Raw genomic sequence first — 27,068 nt, 5'->3', positions numbered from 1 at the left:
TTATTAAGATTCTTCAAAATGATGTTTTCTATGCCCTCTCTGGCCTCAATCCTCAGAAGGCTTATGGACCTGATGGAGTGCCTCCTTTTGTCCTTAAAAACTGTGCCTCTGTGCTGTCACCCTGCCTGGTCAAACTCTTTCGCCTCTGCCTGTCAACATCTATCCTTCCTTCTTGCTGGAAGTATGCCTTCATACAGCCTGTGCCTAAGAAGGGTGACCGCTCCAATCCCTCAAACTACCGTCCTATAGCTTTACTTTCTTGTCTATCTAAAGCTTTTGAATCAATCCTTAACCGGAAGATTCAAAAGCACCTTTCCACTTCTGACCTTCTATCTGATCGCCAGTATGGGTTCCGCAAGGGTCGTTCTACTGGTGATCTCCTAGCCTTCTTAACTGACTCTTGGTCATCCTCTCTTAGCCGTTTCGGTGAAACTTTTGCTATTGCGCTGGACATATCAAAAGCTTTTGATAGGGTCTGGCACAAATCTTTGCTTTCCAAACTACCCTCCTACGGTTTCTATCCTTCTCTCTGTACCTTTATCTCCAGTTTCCTTTCTGACCGTTCTATTTCTGCCGTGGTAGACGGTCACTGTTCTTCCCTAAATCTATTAACAGTGGTGTCCCACAGGTTCTGTCCTATCTCCCACTCTTTTCTGTTGTTCATTGATGATCTTCTTTCCAAAACGAACTGTCCTATCCATTCCTACGATGATTCCACTCTGCATTATTCAACTTCTTTTAATAGAAGACCCACCCTTCAGGAACTTAACGACTCAAGGCTGGAGGCTGCAGAACGCTTAGCCTCAGACCTTACTATTATTTCCGATTGGGGCAAGAAGAACCTGGTGTCCTTCAACGCCTCAAAACACAGTTTCTCCACCTATCCACTCGACACAATCTTCCAAACAACTATCCCTATTGTTTGACAACACCCAGCTATCACCTTCCTCAACACTAAACATCCTCGGTCTATCCTTAACTCAAAATCTCAACTGGAAACTTCATATCTCATCTCTTACTAAATCAGCTTCCTCGAGGCTGGGCGTTCTGTACCGTCTCCGCCAGTTCTTCTCCCCTGCACAGTTGCTGTCCATATACAGGGGCCTTGTCCGCCCTCGTATGGAGTATGCATCTCATGTGTGGGGGGGCTCCACTCACACAGCTCTTCTGGGCAGAGTGGAGGCTAAGGCTCTTCGTCTCATCAGCTCTCCTCCTCATACTGATAGTCTTCTACCTCTTAAATTCCGCAATGTTGCCTCTCTATCTATCTTCTATCGATATTTCCACTGACTGCTCTTCTGAACTTGCTAACTGCATGCCTCCCCCTCCCATGGCCCGCTGCACTCGACTTTCTACTCATGCTCATCCCTGTACTGTCCAAACCCCTTATGCAAGAGTTAACCAGCATCTTCACTCTTTCATCCCTCACGCTGGTAAACTCTGGAACAATCTTCCTTCATCTGTATTTCCTCCTGCCTACGACTTGAACTCTTTCAAGAGGAGGGTATCAGGACATCTCTCCTCCCGTATTTGATCTTGCTTTCGGCCACCTCTTTTGTTTCTTTTTTAGGAGCAGCGAGTAGCGGGCTTTTTTATTATTGTTTTCTTTTTTTGTGTGGCCTTGAGCTGCCTCCTTTGTTGTAAAAAAAAAAAAAAAAAAAAAAAAAAAAAAAAGGCCGCCTCCCCCGCTGCCACTCCAGCCCCCCCTACCCCACAAGATAAGCCTGGGGAACTGTGGGGAACCGGGGTTTGGGGGGGAGAAGCCAAAATCACTGAAAAAGGGGCTTCCAAAATTTCCCTAGAAAAATCCCTAGATTAAGGAAAATTCCCTAGTCTCGAAGATTATTGGCTACTTGAAAATGACACTAACCAACTAACAATAGAGATTCATTAATAACCTGCTTGTGAGCGGATAATCACACTGACATGATTTCTTGATGTATAAATAAACACCCACATTGGCAGACGATAGAGTTATATTTTTAACCAAACAGTTTTGGTGGACACTGCCACCATCTTCAGTGGTGTCAAGGAAGAGTAGAAGTAGTTACAATGGTTTACAATTCTCCTAAAAAATATAACTCTATCATCTGCAAGTGTGGGTTTTTATTTATACGCAATTCTGTTGTCGAGGCCCAAAACTACGCACTAATGCTTTGTAAATCCGGCCCCTGGATTCAAATGGAAAAATTTCGAACGCAAGAAACTTGTGTTCGAACCTGCTTCACGCATTCGTAGGTGATACCAGTAAGTGAATACATAGTCGTATATGACGGTTGCAAGATTTTTATGACGGAGATTACTTACTGTTTGGTTAAGATTGTTTTCATGAACATGTCAATATCTCATCTCCTATTTAACCCTTAAAAGACAGGTATTGTTGTCACTGAATGGTCCCTGGATAAAGGTAAAAACAACAACTGCCATTTTGTTGTTGTTTATTCAGATTGTATTAAACGTCCTAACTCACTGGACACAGCGGTGAAATCCAAATTGTGATACTTTGTTGAAGAGATTTTCTATTCTCTTTTTCTATTACTCGCTCGGCCCCACACGTCCTCTGCGTGTATCGAAACACATGAGAAATTAATCACAACAAGGAGAGGGTATTCCCTGGCTGCCTGGGATTGAACCCACGACCAGCGTGACGGGAGAGCCACTCCTTACCGTTTCAGCCAAAGAGGTACCCCACTCGCCAAGTGGGTTATGGGAGGCTCCCTTATCAGGCCTAGTCGCCGCACTACAATACACTATGTAATAGTCACGCTACAACATGTGAAATCTAGCCAGGGTGTGAGCTGCTGCCACAAAACACTTCTCTGGGCTGCTTGGGGCCAGCCTCCACTAAGGACTTAATAGCCGATATACTTGTGTTCCAAACATTAACTCTGGAAGAAATTGAAGACAGAAAAAGCTATATCACAACAATATGGAACAGAAGAAAAAAGAAGAAAACTGAACAAAACTAAAAGACAACAACGCCAATCAAGAATAAGTCATAAGTGGGAGCCGTTACAAAGGCAATCCCGCGCCTACTACTGGACTGGACGAGGACGCTCAGCACGTCAACACAGGCTGGCCACGGTGGCGGCATGCTTCACACTTCCTCTCTCTCACAATTGAATGTCAATAATATGAATTGTTCTCTACACTGACATAATTTAGACTACATCTTATGACAAATCCACATTAACCTGGTAGCAGCAGGGACCATGTTTCTTAACCCGGTAGCTGCGGGGGTCATGTTTGTTAGGTTAGGTTAGGCTAGGTTAGGTTAGGTTGTTAGGTTACGTTAGTTTAGGTTAAAGGTCCCTCTTAGCAAAATAATGAGAAAGAATCATCACTCACGCAAACCATTTCATAATATATATCAACGCATATGTGATCAGTTTATGCATGGCAGAAATTTGGCCCATCGCTGTTACAAGGTAAAGCCACAAATTTGGCCCTTCGCTGCTACCGGGTTAATGGTCCCTCTAAACGAGAAAAATGAGAAAAAATCACCCCTCACACAAACCATTTCATGATATATATCCAAGCATTTGTGATCAGATTATGTATCATCTGTTTTGGGGGGTTTATATCATGGCACAAATTTGTCCCGTCGCTGCTACACGGTAAAGCCACAAATAGGCGCACCTAACAGTATCATAGCCGATCCAGGATTCAGGACGTTTCCTAAGTAAAAGAAGGTAATGTTATACTTGTATTTCGTAAAGAATCCTTGTAACCAAAAACTAACTAAAATTATGGGTATTCTTTTTCATGAACACAACATTGAATAAACAATAGAACAATAACATGAAAATACGTATAGCCACCGTTGCCAGATTGTCGTACTCAGAGCACAGTATTCAATGGTTTTTGACGCCTATCTATTGCCAAGAAACATCAGGATCTTACTCTTTTAACAATAAATATAAATCAATTTCATTTTTGGAGCCCAGAAGACAGTTTTGGGGCAGGAAGTCGGGAAATGTAATTGGCTGAGTATGACAATCTGGCAATAATCTGTGGCCGAGGCAGCAGCAGCCTGCCATGTTGCGGGTGTCAGATACCTAAAATAGCATACTTTTACTGCACAAAGCAGGTGATGTCACTTATTGTGACTTCGTGAGCTTTCATATTTATCTATTTGTGTATATTTCATGGTGGCAAAACTTAAATTACTAGTTTCATTTTTACTAGTGACACGAATTTGTGGCTGTTTATCACAATAGAATTTCACTCTAATAAGTGAATCAGACTCCACAGAAATGTTACCAGTGTGTGTATGAATGAATACAAAGATAAGCACATACTTTGATTTAACTCCAGGATGTCTCGTGGACCATTAATAAATAAAAACAAAATATCCGGCTAAGTTACTCTTTAGCCATTACCTTTAATGGCGCCCAAAAAAACAGTCCCTCCGCCAAGTTTGTACCCCACATTTGGTAATGTTAGGTGGGCCTATTTGGCCCGTCGCTGCTGCCGGGCTAAGAACTTACCTCGCAGACAACATAAGAAACTTTTTCAAATTCTTTAAGTTGCGCAAACCTGACACTAACACGATTGCATCACTGAAAGACAACACTAACACATCAGTAGCCAGCCCACAACACAAAGCACAAATACTCAACACACAGTTCCAATCGGTGTGCAGACAAGAGCACAACCTGACACCAGACATAAGATAAGATAAGATAACTTTATTGTCACATTGAATACAAAATACAACATGAAATTTGTTTTGGCATTGAGCTCATCCATTCGCTAAATATACATATTTTGCATTAAAGATACTAAAAACGGTACATTATTCACAATATCATACCAGTCATTACTTTTATACACTTTTCTAGGTTATATTTATTTACACAGTTAAGTCCTTAGATGGTTGTACAGTTTTATACTCTTTGGAACACAAGAATTCTTAAACCCACTTGTGTGTTGCATAGGGAGTGCTAATCTCCTGCCTGATCTAAGAAAGGTATAGTGACAGTTCAGTGGGTGATTTATATTGTCCATAATCTTATCTTCCTGTTTCATTACATTGTTATTGTACAGTTCATCTAGTGGTACAGTTTTTGCTTGGAGTCTACTGGCGGTCTATACAATCTTCTTCAGTTTATTCTTATCTTTACATGTTATTTTTCCATACCATAATGTACGTAATTGTGAAACACAGGATCAAAACATGGCACACAGTCCCTGGTATTATTCTAGTGTTTGCCCATACTCACCCCTCGCAACCAAAATTGGCCTTTGAGACTGCAGGGAATGCGGCGGTAAACATGAAATGCGTCGCAAATACTTAGTTTTTGAGTTATGGGGGGTTGAGAAATACCCTAGATGTAGGGAAATTCCTTTCATTTACTTAGATGTAGGGAAATTCCATATATTCTGGGATTTTTTACCACGTATGGAAAGCACGCAATTTCACTCAGTCTCCATACCAGAGGGGGGGTCGAGGGGGGCGAGGCCTCCCCTCCCTCTGTTAACAGTAATAAGGTACTAATGAAGCATCTAAACGGTAAGTAATTTCCGTCATAAAAATCTTGCGACCGTCATATACGACTATGTATTCACTTACTGGTGTCACGTACGAATGCGTGAAGCAGGTTTGAACGCAAGGTACTTGTGTTCAAAATTTTTTCATTTGAATTCAGGGGCCGGTGTCACGGACCAGAAGTTACAAAAAAGGATCTGTGCATGCGCGGGCGACTCCGGGGCAAGGTAAACAAACACGGGCTAGCCTTGGAGGCAGAAGTTCCTCGTAAAAGAAAAAAAACTGAAATAATAGGAGATGGAGCGTGAAGGAAAATTTCACCACCTCATAAAATACATGGAGATGGTGGAGTGCTTTCTTCTTAATGATCCCTGGCTGCTCTGCAGGTGATAAAAGAGCAGTAATTAAAGCAACGATCGGGGCAACCAATACAACGTTGATGGTAAGAGAAGATGGCGCCACTATAAACACTTGCCTGCGCTGTGACGGGCTGGGGCAGACTACCAACCAGGCCCCTCAAGAGAGCCTATCAGCGCAATAGGCGCACACGCAGAAAAAAAAAAAGCATTTATTTTCAACTCATACGACACTCATATTCGATCGTGTGAATCTAATTAAGCTATAAATCATCTTGTCTGAAAGTTCCTTGCAGTTGTTTACTTCACCCACGCATGCGCAGATCCTCGTTTGTAACTTCTGGGCCGTGACACTGGATTTACAAAACATTAGTGCGTAGTTTTGGGCCTCAACAACAAAATTGTGATTCACCAAGCTCCACGGTCAATAACTCCCAACTATTTGATGACGTCAAGATCAGGTTATTAATGACTCTCTAATGTTTGTTAGTTGGTTAGTGTTATTCTCAAGTAGCCAATAGTCTTCTTTGCTGAGGTCACGTCTAAGTCGTATTCAGCCAATAGCAATGCTCCGTGTAGGTACGTACATGCGTGGAGTGTTATAGTGTTTGGTGGTTGGTGGGTCAGTATCAGCGTGGACTCTTTTATGTTCAGTTTGTTCCCTCGCTGAGTTTGCCTTGATTAAAGAAGCGTACAAAGACGATGAAGAATCGTTGAAAATTCTTCAGGATCACTTGTGTTCTGCCTCGCCACGTAGTGTGTGTAACGTGTAGACATGGCTGCATTTATCGTCGTTATGGCTAATGTTGAAGAAGGGGACGTAGGCGCCTCTTTCAAAGTTAACACTTATACATTATTGAGTAAATATGGAGATTCACTATGTGGCTCAAATATTGCCACCACGAGAATACTAACCTTTCCAAGGTCTCGCATACTGTTGTACTTCCCTAGTTTTACCGCCGCATCATACATGTGGGGGGGATCCACGGGGGGGCACAGCCCCCCTGGTTAGCAGGGGGGTCGAGGGGGGTGAAGCCCCCCCTGTTAGAGGTTAGGGTATGTAAAGTTCAGTTAGAGTAGTTTAAATGTGTTCCCCCAACCAAAAGAACTGATTTCCGGTGCATCATATATGTGGGGGTCCAGGGGGCACAGTCCCTCCTTGTTAGCAGGGGGGTCGACGGGGGTGAAGCCTGCCCATTAGAGGTTAGGTTATGTAAAGATTGGTTAGAGTAGTTTAAATATGCTCACCCACCCTAAGGAACCAAATTCAGGCCCATCATACATGTGGGGGGGTACAGGGGCACAGTCCCTCCTTGTTAGCAGGGGGTCGACGGGGTGCAAGCCTGCCCATTAGAGGTTAGGTTATGTAAAGATTGGTTAGAGTAGTTTTAATATGCTCCCCCACCCTAAGGAACCAATTTCAGGCCCATCATACATGTGGGGGTACAGGGGGGCACAGTCCCTCCTTGTTAGCAGGGGGGTCGGGGTGAAGCCTGCCCATTAGAGGTTAGGTTATGTAAAGATTGGTTAGAGTAGTTTAAATATGCTCACCCACCCTAAGGAACCAATTTCAGGCCCATCATACATGTGGGGGGGTCCAGGGGGGGGGCACAGTCCCTCCTTGTTAGCAGGGGGGTCGACGGGGGTGAAGCCTGCCCATTAGAGGTTAGGTTATGTAAAGATTGGTTAGAGTGGTTTAAATATGCTCCCCACCCTAAGGAACCAATTTCAGGCCCATCATACATGTGGGGGTCCAGGGGGGGCAGTCCCTCCTTGTTAGCAGGGGGTCGACGGGGTGAAGCCTGCCCATTAGAGGTTAGGTTATGTAAAGATTGGTTAGAGTAGTTTAAATATGCTCACCCACCCTAAGGAACCAATTTCAGGCCCATCATACATGTGGGGGGTACAGGGGGGCACAGTCCCTCCTTGTTAGCAGGGGGTCGACGGGGTGAAGCCTGCCCATTAGAGGTTAGGTTATGTAAAGATTGGTTAGAGTAGTTTAAATATGCTCACCCACCCTAAGGAACCAATTTCAGGCCCATCATACATGTGGGGGGGTACAGGGGGCACAGTCCTCCTTGTTAGCAGGGGGTCGACGGGGTGAAGCCTGCCCATTAGAGGTTAGGTTATGTAAAGATTGGTTAGAGTAGTTTAAATATGCTCACCCACCCTAAGGAACCAATTTCAGGCCCATCATACATGTGGGGGTCCAGGGGGGCACAGTCCCTCCTTGTTAGCAGGGGGTCGGGGTGAAGCCTGCCCATTAGAGGTTAGGTTATGTAAAGATTGGTTAGAGTAGTTTAAATATGCTCACCCACCCTAAGGAACCAATTTCAGGCCCATCATACATGTGGGGGGGTACAGGGGGGGGGCACAGTCCCTCCTTGTTAGCAGGGGGGTCGACGGGGGTGAAGCCTGCCCATTAGAGGTTAGGTTATGTAAAGATTGGTTAGAGTAGTTTAAATATGCTCCCCCACCCTAAGGAACCAATTTCAGGCCCATCATACATGTGGGGGGGTACAGGGGGGGGGCACAGTCCCTCCTTGTTAGCAGGGGGTCGACGTGAAGCCTGCCCATTAGAGGTTAGGTTATGTAAAGATTGGTTAGAGTAGTTTAAATGCTCCCCACCCTAAGGAACCAATTTCAGGCCCATCATACATGTGGGGGGGATCCACGGGGGGGCACAGCCCCCCTTGTTAGCAGGGGGGTCGACGGGGGTGAAGCCTGCCCATTAGAGGTTAGGTTATGTAAAGATTGGTTAGAGTAGTTTAAATATGCTCACCCACCCTAAGGAACCAATTTCAGGCCCATCATACATGTGGGGGGGTACAGGGGGGGGGCACAGTCCCTCCTTGTTAGCAGGGGGGTCGACGGGGGTGAAGCCTGCCCATTAGAGGTTAGGTTATGTAAAGATTGGTTAGAGTAGTTTAAATATGCTCACCCACCCTAAGGAACCAATTTCAGGCCCATCATACATGTGGGGGGGTCCAGGGGGGGGGCACAGTCCCTCCTTGTTAGCAGGGGGTCGACGGGTTGAAGCCTGCCCATTAGAGGTTAGGTTATGTAAAGATTGGTTAGAGTAGTTTAAATATGCTCCCCCACCCTAAGGAACCAATTTCAGGCCCATCATACATGTGGGGGGGTACAGGGGGGGGGCACAGTCCCACCTTGTTAGCAGGGGGCGACGGGGTGAAGCCTGCCCAGTAGAGGTTAGGTTATGTAAAGATTGGTTAGAGTAGTTTAAATATGCTCCCCCACCCTAAGGAACCAATTTCAGGCCCATCATACATGTGGGGGGGTACAGGGGGGGGGCACAGTCCCTCCTTGTTAGCAGGGGGGTCGACGGGGGTGAAGCCTGCCCATTAGAGGTTAGGTTATGTAAAGATTGGTTAGAGTAGTTTAAATATGCTCCCCCACCCTAAGGAACCAATTTCAGGCCCATCATACATGTGGGGGGGTACAGGGGCAGGTGCAGCCTCCCTGGTTAACAGTGGGGTCGAAGGGGGCAAAGTCCCCCCCCCCGTTAGAGGCTAGGTTATGTAAAGTTCAGTTAGAGTAGTTTAAACATGCTCCCCCACTTAAAAGAACCGATTTCTCCCTTTTACTTTACTTCTAAGTTCTTGTGCCTTCATATTATGGTTGAGGCAGATTCAAAATGTGGTTAGTCAGGATTCACGTGTTTGAACAGGTCTGGCAGGAGGTATGGGAGCCTGCACTTGTGAGAGAACCCGCAGTGCTCTCTAGGGCACAGCGCTGGACGGATCACGGGTAGCCAGTGGTTTTGATTGTGTCGATGATAAACAATGAAGATACACTGTGTTTGGTTCCACGGACTCTACTAGCAGGACAGAAACCTTACGATGAGGTGACAAAGTACCTGAACCGGTGGTAACGAGAGGGCGTGAGTGTGGTGTAGGCGGTTCATGTGGACGCAGATGGCCGCGGGCGCCACGCCAGACCGGTGAGGTGAGCATCGTTTGGTGGGTTCACTGGGTGCTTCGTGGTGCAGTGGTTAGCACACTCGGCTCACAACCGAGAGAGCCCGGGTTTGATTCCCGGGCGGAGTGGAAAAATTTGGGCGGCTTTTCCGATACCCTACGCCCCTGTCCACCCAGCAGTGAATGGGTACCAGGTATTAATTGGGGGTTGTGTCCAGTCTCCTGGGATCTGTTCCCTTCTCCTATAATTCCTTCCCCTTCTGTCTCTCTCCGGCATATGGCCACAGATGTTGCGCTGACTAAACCAAACTTTCCAACTTTTTTTGGTGGGTTCACTACACTTCTCTCCCAAAACAAGCTTGGGCTCCAGTGGGAATGCGTGGTTTCCGTATGGGGAACACTATATTTGTCGCAAACGCTTATTTTAGTGGTGGTGGGAGTTAAAAATCCCTAAATGTAGGAAATTTCCCTAGATCCAGGGTATTTCCCCCCCCCAACACACACTAAAAAATATGCGATTGTGACAGATTCCGTGTCCCCCACCTGAAACCCTCCATTCCCACAGGTCCCCAAGCTTGTTTTGGGGGTGAGGGGGAGTACAGTATGGGCAAACACTAGAATATTACCCATTCCCTTCCCCCAAATAGCCCCCCTTGACATTACGATTTAACGGAATACAGAAGTTACTGGAAGGACTTGACACTTCTAAATCCACTGGCCCGGACAACGTTTCTGCATTCATCCTTAACCCTTTCCTTGCTAAGTGCTCGCAACGAGACTATCCCCTCAGGCGCTCTCGGGCACCCCAGCAGGGGAAGGGGATCTCTTTTAACTGCTGTATCTCAAAAACTATTCATCACAGCTACAAAACAAAACCACCATTGGAAAGAGGAGGCCAAGATCTATGATTCGGTAATGTAAGCCTCTCCTGTGAGAGTACAGGCACGTTCAGGGGGTGTTGCCTGTGAAGACACACATTTATACGTGCGCGACGGTCAGCCGTAAGGCAACTACTGACTAGATCTCTTGATGATGGGGTGCTGGCAGGGCAGTATTGCCAACTGCAAAATTTACAACTATTAGGTCAAAATATCAGTCATGTGATTGGTGAAGCTATGCAAAAATGTCGCTATATTGGTCAACAACATCCACCAGTTGCTCGTCTGTAGATTTTCCGCGCTGGGCTGAAATGATTTCCCACCAAATTTAGTGGAGAACCCACTCAATTGGCAATCCTGTGTTGTGAGGAATATTGTTGGAACACTCATACGCGGGAGATTTGAGTGCGGCTGGAGCTCGCAGTGAGCGTTTAGCACCACCAGCAAATACACTTAATGCTCGCTGCGAGCGTTTAGCCATGAAAGGGTTAATCCTCTTCCATTTCCTCTTGACCCTTTCCATACTGTGACACCAACATCTGCGTCAGGGATGGAAAGGGTTAAGCACTGACATGTCCCACACTTTCTCAAGCCATGAAAACACTGCACCTCATCTTACTATTCTCCAGTAAAAGAGATTTCAGCATGTACGCCATGACGTCCAGAACATCATCTGATGGTTGGTCTGTAGACTGTGGGTCGTGTTGCCATGACAACCCTCACCATCAAGTCCTATCAAAATGTCTTCTGTCAAATGTCTGTTGTGTGCCTACTGAACAGAGTCAAAAGCAAACAAGGGGCGGAATCCACAAACATACTCACTAACTACGAACTAACATAACTACGCACTATTGATTTAGCTACCGACGTTAGCGTCAGATTCACAAAGCAAACCTTAGATTGTAGTTAGAGGTGCGCTAAGTCAGCGAGGCCGCTGATTGGTTGATGACGTCATTGGCCTTGCAGCGAATCGCAAGCATGTTAACAGAACCGTCAGCCAATCCTAGGGAGCCCCCTCCAGCTGCTGGTTCAAGAAACCCATTCTCTTCCCATTTTTCTTCCTTTTAAGGCAAACTGTACTAAATCGTAATCTACAAATTCAATTATTTCATTGCTGCACATTTTGGTCAAAGTAGCTTTGCCGTTCAATGTCATGTTACCTACGAACATGCTTAAGATGAAGAAAAAGAAGATACGGAGGAGATTGAGGCAGGAAGAAAGCAAATAGAAATATGGGACAGATATTGAGGCAGACAGAACGAAGGACAGAAGGAAGGAACGAGGGAAAATTAAGACTGTCTTGCCATATCTCCAGCCCAACTCTTGGGCTAGCTGTCACCCGACAAAGGTCCATGGTCCCTCCACGGATGTGGGCGGTGTCACGGGCAAAATTAACCCCGGGCATCCACATGCCTCTGTTATCTTAGCTCAAGCTCGTGTATGCGGGGTTCTTTTTGACTGATATGGCATCTAGAACTAGCACGATCATCATTCTTTATTATGATGACAAAGACCATGTCAAAATTTGCCTCATTAAATAAGAAATTACATAAAGATCGGCAGCTTTTCCTCGTCGCCAAGCCATCCTCCAGAGCAGCGCTCCGACACCCATGATCGCACATTCATTTTTCTCAGAAAATAGGATACCAATCACATATACATCAACATATTTTCACAGGTGAATACTTAGGGCATGTTCACACCAAGTTGCAACACCTGAGATTCATTAATAATGACAGGGGAAGGAAAAATATAGGCCCCTGTCATCGATAAAATTGAGCCTCGGGCAGAATTGAGCCTGGGCATCTATATGCCTCAGATTTCTTCGCTATTATATGTTGTAAGATCGTTCTGTTGACATGTATGGGTAAATTAACGCTTTCTGTATGTACATATTGAAGGAAAATGCAAAATTCTCCCTAGTAAATCAGAAATTACATAAAGTTCGGCAACTTTTTCTCGTCGCCAAGCCATACACCACAGCAGGCAGAAAAGGACAGAAGGAAGGAATAGGGAAAATTAAGACTGTCTTGCCATATCTGCAGCCCAACTCATGGGCTAGCTGTCACCCGACAAAGGTCCATGGTCCCTCCACAGAGGGACAAATGTATAGATGGATGAATGAATGGATGAGGAGGTAGGAAGATGAAGGAGGAGGGAGGTCTGGCAATCCCCCGGCCGGGTGTTGCCATACCGCCCACACTTATCATATACCTCTCAAAGGGTGCATATCTCATCATCTTATAAAGAAATGGGCTTCCTCTACTCGCAAAGTTATATTTCATGTTGAAAAACGTGATTTATAAGCATTTATATGTAAATATGATAATATTGTTAGCGTTACCGTCAGCTCCGAGGCAGTACTTATTTAACAACAAATTTAGCATCACACAGAGCGCGGTAATGCATTGTGAATCCGCGTGCTAACCCGTGACATCATCGATTAGTTGGTAGTTATTAGCGCGTGAGCTTTGTGCATCGCAGTGTTCTCAAAACTACGCACTAAGGGCCCAAAACTACGCACTAACCCGTTGTGAATCTAGGCCAAGATGTCAGCTGCAACACAGGGGCGTATTAATGATACACATGGTAGCTATTTCTACAGCATGTAAGGAATGCACAGAACCATTACAATCCAATAACCTTAAGTCATAAACACAGCTCTGTGGAAGTGTAGAGCTCATAAGAACATAACATAAGAACGCAGCAGTCTACAAGAGGCCGGTAGGCCTGTACAAGGCAGCTCCTTTGACCCTAAGCTCCCGTGTATCTAACCCCACCTAATATCGCTGTCCATGAATTTATCTAATCTATTTTTGAATGTGACAATTGTATTGGCACTCACCACATGACTGCTAAGCCTATTCCACTCATCCACCACCCTGTTAGTAAACCAATTTTTGCCTATGTCCCTGTTGAATCTGAATTTATCCAGTTTAAACCCATTACTTCGTGTCCTACCCGGTTCTTTTACCAACAAAACCTTATGAATGTCTCCCTTATTAAAGCCCTTCATCCATTTATAAACCTCGATCATGTCTCCACGCACCCTTCGCCTTTCTAGAGAATGCAAGTTTAACTGCTTGAGTCTTTCCTCGTATGGCAAGTTTCTCAACCCCTGAATCATCTTAGTCATCCTCCTCTGCACCGATTCTAACATTTTGATATCCATTCTATAGTAAGGTGACCAGAACTGAACCGCATAGTCAAGATGAGGTCTAACTAATGCTAAATATAGTTTGAGGAAGACTTCGGGGTTCTGTTGCTTACGCTCCTTGAAATAAATCCCAGTACCCTATTTGCTCGATTTCTAGCTTGAATGCATTGTGCCCTTGGACGGAGATCAATGCTCACTAAGACCCCCAAATCCCTCTCGCACCCAGACCTGCTTATGAGAGTGTCACTCAAGCAATAGTTATGTGAGGGGTTGTTCCTACCTACACTCAGAATACTGCACTTCCCTACATTGAACTCCATCTGCCATTTATCCGCCCAGTCATACAATCTGTTGAGTTCACCTTGGAGAACACTAGCGTCCTGATTCGACTCAATTACTCTACCGATCTTGGTATCATCTGCAAACTTACTGACATCACTACTAATTCCTGTATCTAAGTCATTGATATAAATAATAAACAAAAGTGGACCTAATACCGAACCTTGTGGGACCCCACTCATAACACATCCCCAGTCAGATCTTTTACCATTGATTTGCACTCTTTGCTTCCTATTGCTAAGCCACGCCTTGACCCAGTTCAAAACCTTACCCTCTACACCGTGAGCCTGTAATTTAAGCAACAGTCGTTGGTGAGGAACTTTGTCAAACGCTTTACTAAAATCAAGATAGATTACATCATAATTTTCATCTCTGTCTACCGCCTCAAATACTTTACTGTAGAAGGACAAGAGATTAGTGAGGCATGACCTACCTTTCGTGAACCCATGCTGCGAGTCATGAATTAAGCTGTGTTTCTCTAGATGCTCCCGAATGTTCCTGGCTATTATGGACTCCAGCATCTTGCCTATAACCGATGTTAAGCTAATTGGGCGATAGTTTAAAGCAGCCGACCTGTCCCCCTTTTTGAAAATCGGCGTCACATTAGCTACTTTCCATAAGCTGGGCACATAGCCAGTATTTACCGACATCTTAAAGATGTCGGTTAGTGGGCCACTGATTACATCACCTAATTCCTTTAATACCCTCGGAAATATCCCGTCAGGACCTGGCGACTTATTCCTCTTAAGCTTATCTATCTCATCCTGAACTATTTGCCTGGTAATGATTATATCCCTCAATTTATTGCCATCCCCGCCCTCGTACACCGGAACCCTTTCTGGAATAGTCGTTCGATCCTCTTGTGTGAATACTGAAAGGAAGTAGTCGTTCAACAATGTGCTCATATTTTCGTAATTTTCTACTAGCTCCCCTGTGTTTGTTTTCAGCGGTCCAATTTTCTCCCGTGTTTTTGTTCTATACATCTGAAAGGAGCCCTTAGGATTACTTTTCGCCTCATTTGCTACTTTGATCTCATAGTTCCTTTTTGCTATCCTGGTGTTTTTCTTAACTAATCTAGGTAGTTCGACATACCGGCCCCTGAGATGTGTCTCACCATTCTTTATTTTCTGATAAATTCTCTTCTTTAACCCTATCTCGTGTTTTAGTCCACGAGTCATCCACTTGGGGTCATTGTTTTCTTTTCTAAGTGTTCGTTGTGGTATATGCTGTTCTTGCCCCTCTACGATTACTCTAACTAAATTATTGCAAGACATTTCTACCTGGTTCTCCTGGCTCTCCAATCCGCAGTTCTGGCCCTCATGTATCCCTAAATTATCCCAGCTTATCCCTTCAAGATGTCTTCGAAGCCCCTCGTAATTTGCTCTTCTAAAATCTGGCACTAACACTGGGTTTGGTTCGCGGGTTACCGCCCAGTCTAAGCTAAAACGAACCGTTCTGTGGTCACTATTTCCTAGCTCTCCGCCCACCTCCAGCTCATGTAGCAAGTTTCCATTATTAGTTAGGACTAAGTCTAATATGTTATCCCCTCTGGTAGGCTCAGTAACTACCTGCTTAAGGAAATTATCTTGTATAACTTCAAGAAAATCCTCGGCTTCCAGGTCACCCACTAGGTCTTCGCAGTCTATATTCCTATAATTAAAGTCCCCCATTATGCAGACATTTCTACTCCTACTCGCCCTGCCAATCTCCTGTAGTAATATACTCGTGTCCTGCCTGTTAAGGTTGGGTGGCCTGTACAGAACTCCTAGAGTTAGTTTTTCTTTCCCTTTGTAAACGTCCACCCAAACCAATTCTGAATCCATGTTAGTTTTGACTGAGTTGTCAACTAAACATTTAAGTGAGTCTTTAACATATAGCGCAACTCCACCTCCCTTTCTGCCCCTTCTGTCTTTGTGAAACATCTGATAACCCGTTATTTCAAATTCTGATCTAAAATTTCTCTTGGCAGTGTCTATCCATGTCTCAGTGATCGCTATTGTGTCAAAATTTTCTGAACAAGCTTCACCCCTTAGTAAGTCTATCTTGTTTCTGAGGCTCCTGCTGTTAGTATAGAAGATTCTTAGCCCGCCCTCTCTTACTCCCCTAGAATTACCTCTAAGCTGCCTGGTTATATTATGAGCTAGATGTCCCCTCCCATTACTCCTCCCATTGCTCCCATTACTCCTCCCCCCCCCCTCTCTTAGGGTCATGTTATAAGACACTTCGCCGCCCAAGAACATATAATTAACAAGGCTTTCGTAGGAGTTGTGGGCATTTCCAGGAGTAGTTTTATGACCCTGGTGGTAGTGTGACTCTTCCTCTGTATCGTGAACCTGAAGAAACACTCATTAGAACCCGACTGACCCCCTCTTTGACCTTTAGAAATAGCTGATGTGAGAAGCGAATGAGTCTTGTAATACTGCCCTTAGTGCCTCCGAAAGCTGGATATGAAATATGTTCAGGAGACACCCATTTAGGTTTCACTTTCGGCTCACAATTGAAAGAGCCCGGGTTCGATTCCCAGGCGGAGTGGAAAAATTTGGGCGGCTTTTCCGATACCCTACACCCCTGTCCACCCAGCAGTGAATGGGTACCAGGTATTAATCGGGGGTTGTGTCCCGTCTCCTGGGGTCTGTTCCCTTCTATAATTCCTTCCCCTTCTGTCTCTCTCCAGCATGTGATGACAGATGTTGCGCCGACTAAACAAAACTTTCCAACTTTCCTCTTCTCACGTATCATTTACGTATCAAGGAATTACCGTATTTGACGACTTATGAGACATACTTTTTTTTCCAAATGTCTCTGAAAATCAGCGTGCGTCTTATAAGGTCAAGGTTCAGCTTTGGGTCACTGGCTAGTGAAGTTTTAGTGCAGCAAAGGCACTTAAATTAAACTGCAAACCTCTACACAAGCGTAAACAAGGTGGTGATCGCTTTTACAGCAACAACACAAAGGAACACAAAGGAAGAACAAACAACAGCAGACCTGCTGGTCCTTACGAGGTTGTTTGTGACAAGCTACACTAACTATCTAATCAAAGGTGGAAGATGAAGGACAGCAAAGGCGAAGGCTCCTCCCCACCCCCCCCATCCCTCCAGCCAAAGCTGGCAGGAAAGGAAAAAGAACCATGCAGCATGGAAAAACTGCATGGAATTTATGTAGGAAAGAGGAAAGAACTACCATTACTGCTACCACTAACCGGGCAGTAAAAGCGGACAAGGACACCAGTATTCGAAAGAACTTAACGTTATTACGACAATGAGTAATATCTTAGTTGCTGGTTGGATTCAAAACACTTGTCTAATCTATTCTTGAAGGCCGTAACTGTTGTACTATCAACGACATCACAAGGTAGAGAGTTCCAAACATTAACAACTCGATTGAAGAAGAAGTGTTTAGCTTCGTGCGACGAGAATCTTTTACCACTTATCTTCAAATTGTGATTTCTTCTTGTTCTATTTGATCGATCAATTGTAAAGTAATCTTCCGCATTAATATCACTGAATCCTTTAAACATTTTAAACACTTCTATTAGATCGCCTCGCATTCTTCGTTTTGATAGGCTGAATAAATTTACTTCTTTAAGCCTTTGTTCATATGACAAATTTCTCAACCTAGGAATCATCTTTGTTACTCTTCGCTGGACCCGTTCCAACTTTTCTATGTCTTTTCTGTAGTAGGGGGACCAAAACTGTACACAGTACTCTAGACGGGGTCGAACCAACGAATTATACAGTTTTAATATTACTTTTTCCGATTTATTATTAAAGACTCGTCCGATGAAGCCAACCAATTTGTTTGCAGTTTTAACTACCTCTGAACAATGCTGACCGGGCTTTAAATCGCTTGATATAGTGATTCCAAGATCCTTTTCTTTACTTACTGCAGAAAGTTGTTGGCCATTCATTACGCATCAACGCGATTGTTATTTTTTCCGATGTGCAACACTTTACATTTCTCAACGTTAAATTTCATTTGCCATTGATTGGCCCAATGTGCAAGTCGATCTATATCTGATTGTAAAGCTTCTTCGTCCAGTATCGCAGTTACTTTACTAGCAATTTTTGTGTCATCAGCAAATTTTGATACTTTGCAAATGAGCCCATCATCGATATCATTAACATAAATTAAGAAGAGCATGGGGCCAAGCACTGATCCTTGAGGTACGCCACTTTTGACATCGAGCCAGTTAGATGTAACACCGTTTAGAACTACTCTCTGTTTCCGCTCAGTGAGCCAGTCCGCAAGCCAATTGTGAATGTTACCCGAGATACCGTGCGCCAGTAGTTTGCTGAGCAATCGTTGGTGGGGGACCTTATCAAATGCCTTTTGAAAATCCAGATATATGATATCTACTGATCTGCTTTCATCGAACACCTCAAAAATATAGTGAAAAAAATCAAGTAAGTTAGTCAAACACGAACGTTTACTACGGAAGCCATGTTGCGAATTATTTATCATATTATTTTCTTCGAAGAATTTCACCATATTGTCGCGAATGATAGTCTCCATTAACTTACAAACAATAGATGTCAGGCTAATTGGTCGATAGTTTCCAGGATGAGACTTGTCTAAAGTAACAGTGTATATAACAGAAGAAGTACTTACCACTATTTCATATAAAATGACACCAGTCAGTAAGTAAATTAAGTGACTTAATGCCTGTACCTAAACAAACTAGTGGACGGTTGTACACCAAACCTGACAACACACACAAGACACGCTACGTTTCCTTAGTAGACAGGGATCATTGAGGTAAGGGAGACCTTCTTCATAAAACTGCTTAACTATATATGGATAATATTGACGAGATATTGATAAGATAGGTTATCATTCGATATTTACAAGTGCCTGTTTCTCCATTTTATGCTTATCTTTTAACATTTTTTTTTTTTTTTACATGTGGCCAATAGCACCAGTGGGCTATTACATTGGGGCCTGATGGTTGGCCCAAACCCATCATGGCGCAGACAATTGTTATAGTGGCGCCATTATTATTGGCTCATGCTGCGTCCCGGAGCTCATTCTTGATTTCACTTGTGCTGCACAGTTTCTTCTAGAGTCTGGGTTGATGGGTGGTCTTCAGGACAGCATGTGGGTAGTTTTAGGCCACTGGACGGTGACTGAAAAATCCCAGATGGTTAGCGGAGGATTCGAACCCACATCATGAATAGCGCGGCGGAATGCAGGGCCAGCACTCTAACCACTCAGCACACTTCCTTATGTTTTAAAAATGTACTAGAATATTACAACAGCTAGACTTATGAATAATAATAATAGTAAAGAAATATGATGCACAAACTTTATACCCGTTACCCCTCTGAATGTCGCTGTCTCCGCCATGTTTGTTTACATCTCAAAGCAGTACCCTTGAGTCAATAAAAAGGACCAATTCTGGCAGGTCCCAGCAAATGTTAAGGGTTTTAAATGTAAAGTGTTGGGATTTGAGAAGGATCTGAATACATGTGAAACTTTAATAATGACCTGATTGAGGGGATGAAATGCTGGATGACACAGTACAGTCTGTTCACGTGTGTGGCGAGGATGTTGAGATCTCGGGAAGTTTCAGGTATCTTGGGAGCATAGTTCATAACAACGGTGAGTCTGGCCAGGAAGTCTTACGATGGATTGGTCTGGCCCACGGTGTTATGGACTCACTCAACATGAGTATATGGCGTTGTCGATACCTGTGCAGAAGGACAAAGATCTGGATCTTTAAGTCCCTTGTGCTCCCTGTCTTACTTTATGGTTGTGAGACATGGACACTAAATGGAGACTTGGAGAGGCGGATTGATGTCTTTAGTATTAAGTGTCTACGCAGAATCATGGGATATCGCTGGAATGACTTTGTGTCAAACTGGCGACTACTCCGTGAGACTGATTCAACATATATTACCTGCATAGTCCATCAACACCAACTCCGGCTATACGGGCACGTTTTCCGGAAGCTGATCCTGCTCATTGGGCTGTCTCTGTAAGAGACAGTCCTGAGTGGAGGAGGCCAAGGGGACGCCCACGGAGTTCGTGGCTTGAGCAAGTCGATAGATCCTGCCGGGAGGTACTCGGGTTGGGAAGGGGGCCTGCATGGAGACTCGCCCGGAGGGACCCCTGGGCTTGGCGTCGTAGGGTGGGCGAGGCGAAGCGCCCCCCGGCGTATGCCTCCATTGATTGATTGATTGATACAGGGGAGGGTTATGAATGTCGGGCAAAAAATCTCCACCTGACGCTCGTGGCTCAAACCCGTTTATTATATTTTTTTTCAAATGTCTGCTGAAATTGGGTGGTGCATCTTATAAGCTGTCAAATACGGTATACACGTACAGACCCAACAGACGTTATTGCCTGAAGAAGATGCGTTAACCACAATAGGAAAAGGAAGAGAACAACATACCATTGCCATCTGTCAGTGGGAGTGTGAAACAGTGTTGTGAAATGTAAATCTGGACTTGCAAAATATTATTGAATTGCAGTCAAGAATATTGTAATGGCACCATGTTGGTTAACAATCAAGAGGTTTGTATCTGTTAGGTGTTAGTGAATCTGGTTCTGTGTGCTCAAAGTTGCATTAACCCGGTAGCAGCGGGGATCATGTTTCTTAATGGTCCCTCCAAGCGAGAAAAATGAGAAAAAATCACCCCTCACACAAACCATTCCATAATATATATCAAAACATTTGTGATCAGTTTATGTATCATCTATTTTTATATTTTTATCATGGCACAAATTTGGCCTGTTGCTGCTATACGGTAAAGCCACAAATTTGGCCCGTCGCTGCTACCGGGTTAAAATATGAACGGGGGATTTTTGCCATTTATGTCATGTTATTTTCCCTTGGTACCCCTTTTCTGTTAATCTGGGCTCCCTTTCATTGTTGCAGTCCTGCATAATGTTGAAGCATACTTATGACTTTCTTAGTGAACTAAGGTTTGTACAATCTGTCCACAGAAAAGCTTGCATCCTGGCGTTGGAGGTCTCGGTTTGGTCGCCCCACATCCTTGTACTCCCCTCAGCCAGACCCAACAGGCACCTATTGTGCTATCCCAGAAGAATGGTTGAGGAAGAAGGCTGGTAAGTTCTGGAGGTATATTTCTTGGGGAGGTATTAAAGTGCCTCCAATTAATACTCTAATGCATATGTATGAAGATATTTTTTTACTAACTACAGATAGTCCTTGAGTTATGGCAGGGTTTGGTTGCAACAGGCAGGCCATAAGTTGAATAGGCCATAAGTTAAAATTTGCATCGAAAAATAAAATGTTTATCAAATACACCTATCCCCATGCTATTGCACCTACCTGGTTGTGAAGCCACGTGATAGCAGAAATGCTTGATAGCTGAACAGAAGAATCCATGGGAATAACTCTAACTGGTTATTGGGCTGCTGATATACCTACGTTTTGTGCTTATTATACTTCTCTTTGCACCTATTTTCCTCACCAAAAACTGTACCAACATGATTTTTTTCTTTACGTCTACGCCTATAGCGTCGGTAGGCTTGCTTGAGGGGCCTGGATGGTGTTCGGCCCCAGCCCGTCATGGCGCAGGCAAGTGTTTATAGTGGCGCCATCTTCTCTTGGCTCATGCTGCCCCCCGGAACTCGTTCTTGATTCACTTGGACGGTTTCCTCTAGAGTCCGGGTTGATGGGTGGTCTTCAGGACAGCATGTGGGTAGTTTTAAGCCACTCGGCGGTGACTGAAAAATCCCAGGTGGTAGCGTGGGGATTCCAACTCGCGTCGTCCATCACGCGGTGAATGTGGGCCCAGCACACTACCACTCAGCCACCGCCTACCCTGTTATACTAATAAAACTCACAACGCCGCCCAACATTGCCAGATTGTCGTACTCAGCCAATTATATTTCCCGACTTCCTACCTCCAAACTGTCTTCTGGGTTCCAATAACGAAACTAATTTATAGTTATCGTTAAAAGAGTTAGATTCTGATGTTTCTTGGCAATAGTTAGGCGTCAGAAACAGGTAAATACTATGCTCTGAGTACGACAGTCTGGCAACGGTGACGCCACCTTTCTTTGGAGGTTGCTTGACCAGTGTTATCACGCATACAAACAGCGGTGGGTTCGGTTGTCTTGTGTGCCATGCAGTCTGCTGTGGGTGGAGGGGGTTGTCCAAACCAGGCAGTCGATCAGCCTAAAAAAAACCACACACACAAAAAAAGTGAGCCAGATTAATCCGTCGAGTGACTTCCAGGCAAGGCCCACCATTGTTAGGCAGTGTCCCAGCAAGGTACATGAACCTTTTGGTGATCTTCATGTCCTATATCTGCTGTCCTCTGTCCCTTGCTATTTGGTACCACAGTATTCCCTCAACAGTTCTTACAGCCCCTGTCCACCCAGCAGTGAATGGGTACCAGGTATTAATCGGGGGTTGTGTCCCATCTCCTGGGGTCTGTTCCCTTCTCCTATAATTCCTTCCCCTTCTGTCTCTCTCCGGCACATGACCACAGATGTTGCGCCGACTAAACAAAACTTTCCAACTTTCGAGGAAAAGAAGAGTGAGTTACAAAATAGATTATTGCAGAGAAGAGTGAAAGGGTTGGAGAATGATTTTGAAGTGTTGATGAAGATGGTGAGTGAGTTGAGAAGGGAGAGAGAGGACGACAAGAGAAGGATAAGTGATTTAGAAGCAGAAGTGGGGGAGCTTAAGATTCAGCTGATAAAATGCTCCGAGGGGATAAAGGAAAGCGTGGATTCGGTGGAAAAGACGAATAAGGAGCGGAATAAGTGGAAGGAGAAGCGAAGGGATGAAAAAGTGGAAGTGGAGCAAAGAGTTACGACTTTGGAACAGAAAGTTGACAATGGTGGAGAGATGGTGCAAAGTGGAAATGTACAGAACTTTGAGGAGATTGTGGAGGAGAGGATGGCTGAGAAGGTGGTGAAGGTTATCAAAGAAAATGAGGCGCTGGTAAGAAGCACGGTGGAGAAAAAGAAGTGTCATTGTGTTCGGGGTCAAGGAGGAGAAGACCCCAAGCAAACCTGTGGGGGAAAACAGCTTGAAGGATGTAGCGAGGAAGATCATACAGAGGGTACAAGAAGAGGGAAGTGACCTGGTGAAAGAAATAGATGACTGTCATAGGATTGGAAAATACATTGGCGAAAGAGATAGACCAATTAGGATACGATTTAAGGCACAGAGCGAAGCAGAAGAGGCCCTGGCAGGAGCTTGGATGCTAGCGGGAGAAGACACCAAAATGACGTGGCTGAGGAAAGATCTGAATGAACAAGAGAGAGACAAGTTGAATGAACTCAGAGGTGAGGTTCATGATTTAAATGAGAAGAGAAGAAGGAGTATTTTTGGAGGGTAACGGATATGAAAGTGAGGAAGTGGTTCATGTTGACGAGAGGAAGGAGAGAAAAAATCTAACAGGAAAGGAGGAAGGATGGAAATTTTCTTATACGAATATCAATGGACTAGTGTCATCGTGGATAGAGTTTAACGGCTATTTGAGAGACAAAGAGTCGTATTTTAAGACATTTCGGTGCCCAAGAACACATATTTGACAAGGCTTTCGCAGGAGTTGTGGGCATTTCCAGGAGTAGTTGTATAACCCTGGTGGTACTTTGACCCTTCTTCTGTAACATGAACCTGAAGAGACACTCATTAGAACCCGACTGACCCACTATTTGACCTTTAGAAATAGCTGATGTGAGACGTGAAAGTGTCTAACAATATCAACCAAAGAACCTGATATTGTGGGGCTGACAGAAAGCAAGTTGTGACTCAGTTGAGGTGGTGGGGATTGGAGAAGGTGCAGACAATATATAGAGGAGAGCCGGAAAGAGAAAACAGGGAGGTGTGATGCTGATGGTAAGGAAAGGCATTAGGGTGGAGGAGGTGATTGAGGGTGAAGGCTTGGCAGAGGTATTGAAAGTGGAAACTGTGGGTGCTGAAGGAAGAAGGAGGCAGTATGTAGTAGGGTATGTGCCGCCAAGAACCAATGCATGGAAGGCCCGAGAATATGAAGTAATGATACAAGACACAGTGAGTTGCCAGGATGGAATGTTGAGAGAGGGTGAGAGAATAATTATAATGGATGATTTTAATTGCAAGGAGGTAGAATGGGAGGATTGGCAGACGCAGGGAACAGAAGAGTCGTGGGGAGGAAGACTCCTGCAACTGGCAATGGAACATGTGCTGACGCAATGGATTAAGGAACACCAGATTCGGGAAAGAAGGCGAGGCATCAAGACTAGACCTGGTATTTAGCAAGGAGCCGCAAGTAACAGAAAATCTTAAAGTAGATTGTCCAATAGCAAAGAGTGACCATGCGGTTGTGGAATTTGAAGTAACAGAAAAGAGAACGATTGACCGAAAATAGGATCACAAAATAGGGAGAAGTAACTATTGTAAGGCAGACTCTGTTAGCATGAGAACTTATTTTTGAACATGTAAATTGGAGTGGGCTGTACAAAGCCAGGAGTACACAAGACAAGTGGGAGGAGTTTTTAAAACGGTACAAAGAAGCCAAGAATAGATATGTCCCTGAGGTAACCAAAAGGGATGTTGGTAAAAAGGAGTGGTTTAACAAAAGATGTGAGGCAGCTAGAAAGAGAAAGGAGGAAGCCTGGAAGGGATGGAGGAGATGAGGAAGAATCAATGCGTGGAACAATTTCAAACAAGCAAGGAATGAATATACAGGTAACTCTCGATTTACGTGAGTCTGGTTTCCATGTTTTTTAAATAACGCAGGGTCCAAAATCCAAATAAATGTTTAATTTACACGTTTTTTCACTTATCCGCGATATTTTATGGAGTGGCCACCAGATGTCTCACGCAACTGGACTCACACGGCGCCGCGGCCACACAGCTGAGCTCAGTTCTTCCCGCGCACCACTTGAACAACAATACAGTACCCACGCTGCCACGCTACTCAACAATAGGGGTGGGCAGGTACTGGTAACAGTACCGGTACTAACGGTACCAGCTATATGGTACGGTACTGGTACCAGACTGCTTGGTACCGGTACCAATACTTGCCAGTCGCTCATGGTGTCCCTCATTTCTTCCTCACACGAGTGAGGCTGAGACTGAGTGCCTGAGTGGATATCTCGGTGATATGGATATTCTCTCTCTCTCTCTCTCTCTCTACTGAATTTTTTATTTTATTTATTTAATTTTTTTTTGCGTTGTGGCCTATTGCGCCGGTAGGCTTCTTCCCGGTGGGGCCTGATGGTCGGCCCAGCCCGTTATGGCGCAGGCGAGTGTTTATAGTGGCGCCATCTTGTATGAAGTGAATATTTATTTTTTGATAGAAACCTACCTCTTGTTTGATTTACATTGTTTTTGATTTACGCGACCTCTTCAAGGACACAATACTCGCGTAAATCAAGAGTTACCTGTACAAAGATAAGAAGAGAAGAAAAACGGAAATATGAAAAAGATATAACAGACAAGTGCAAAGACCAACCTAAATTATTCTATAGACATGTGAACGGCAAATTAAAGAATAGAGAAACAATTGATAAACTGAAAATGGATGGAACTACAGCAGAGATGGCAGAAGTGATGAACAACAGCTTTCATAGTTTTCACACAGGAAGACGAATTTGTACAACCACCGGGCCAGGAAAGAGGAAGGGTTATGCAGGAGATACAGTTAACGTTGCAGGAGGTCAAGGAAAGCTTGAACAAGCTGGATGTAAGAAAGGCGACGGGGCCGGATGGAGTATCAGGGTGGACCCTGAAAGAATGTAGTGAGCAACTTGCAGAGAAACTGCACTCCATAATGAGTGCCTCCCTGAGTGAAGGAAGGGTACCACAGGATTGGAAGAGAGCAAACATAGTACCAATATATAAAGGAGGAAAGAGAGAGGACCCATTAAATTACAGACAGGTATCACTCACTAGTGTGGTTGCTAAGATATGTGAGAGGCTGGTTAAAAACAGGTGGTCGGATTTTTTAGAAAGGGAGAGAATTATCTCGGATTGCCAGTTTGGATTCAGGAGAGGGAGATCTTGTGTCACCAACTTGTTGTGTTATTACTCAAGGGTGACAGATTTGTCTGGTCTCCTCATGAAAAGAAGAATATAAGAAAGCTGGAAAGAGTATAGATAGCGGTGTACAGGGTGGCGAGCAGAGTGGAGCATTTGGACAGAGAGGACCTGTGTGTGTGGAGCGAGGGAGAAACGAGAGGACATGGAAAGAAGTTGAGGGCGACCACGTGTAGGCGAGATGTGAAAAAGTTTAGCTTCCCAAACAGAAGCATTGAGCTGTGGAATAGGCTGGAGGAGGAGGTGGTTTGTGCAAGAAACATTCATGATTTTAAGGAAAAGTTGGATAAGAGAGGATATGGAGACGGGACAGCGCGAGTGTAGCTCTTTTCCCATATGTCACAACCAGGTAAATACACACACACACACACATATATTGAGAAATCTGAATACTGAAGAAGAGGAAAAGTTTGAGGAAGAAGTAGATGAAATAAATAGATTAGGAAGAGACGAGGAAGGAAAAAACAGACCATCAGAGATTTAGCCAAGGTCCCAAATGACAATGGAAATCATGCTAAATAGGTCATGGAAACTAAACAACTCTGAAGAATATAAGCAAATATATGTGAGGAGAAACATGTCACAGGATGAAAGAATGAAAGTAAAGGAAAGGATAAATGAAGCAAAAAAAAGAAATGATGTAAGATCAGAAGAAAAGGAGAATGAAGAATGAAAAATTGATGAAGTGGTGGATAGGAGGCGAAGAGAGGGAGTAAGGTGTTGATAGAAGGAGGGGAAAGAAAGGGAGACGGGAAGAAAGGTGTAAAGATTGCGTACACAAACATAGATGGTCTTGCGTCAAAGAAAATTGAACTAACTTATTATTCAAGGGAGAGTGACCCAGATATTACATGTATAGTTGAAACAGAGGTTGTGAAAGAACTGGAACTTGTGCTGGAGGG

The 27,068-nt window shown here is 44.3% G+C and overlaps 1 protein-coding gene across 4 annotated transcripts in view; it reads left to right on the top strand.

Annotated features, from left to right (window-relative positions):
• LOC126989966 (transmembrane protein 65-like) overlaps nt 1–27,068 on the top strand; it is a 131,405-nt gene that overhangs the window by 73,677 nt on the left and 30,660 nt on the right. For 2 of the 4 annotated variants that reach the window (XM_050848561.1, XM_050848568.1), the window contains exon 2: nt 21,105–21,227. The exons of the other annotated variants lie outside the window; for them this stretch is intronic. In XM_050848561.1, coding sequence (XP_050704518.1) covers nt 21,105–21,227 — 123 coding nt within the window. The remainder of the gene's footprint in view (nt 1–21,104; nt 21,228–27,068) is intronic. 4 annotated transcript variants of the gene reach the window in all.

This window comes from Eriocheir sinensis, chromosome 6 (genome assembly GCF_024679095.1).
Source record: "Eriocheir sinensis breed Jianghai 21 chromosome 6, ASM2467909v1, whole genome shotgun sequence".
NCBI lineage: Eukaryota > Metazoa > Arthropoda > Malacostraca > Decapoda > Varunidae > Eriocheir > Eriocheir sinensis.
The sequence above is the reverse complement of the archived record's forward strand: the minus strand, read 5'-3'. Positions and strand labels throughout refer to the sequence as shown.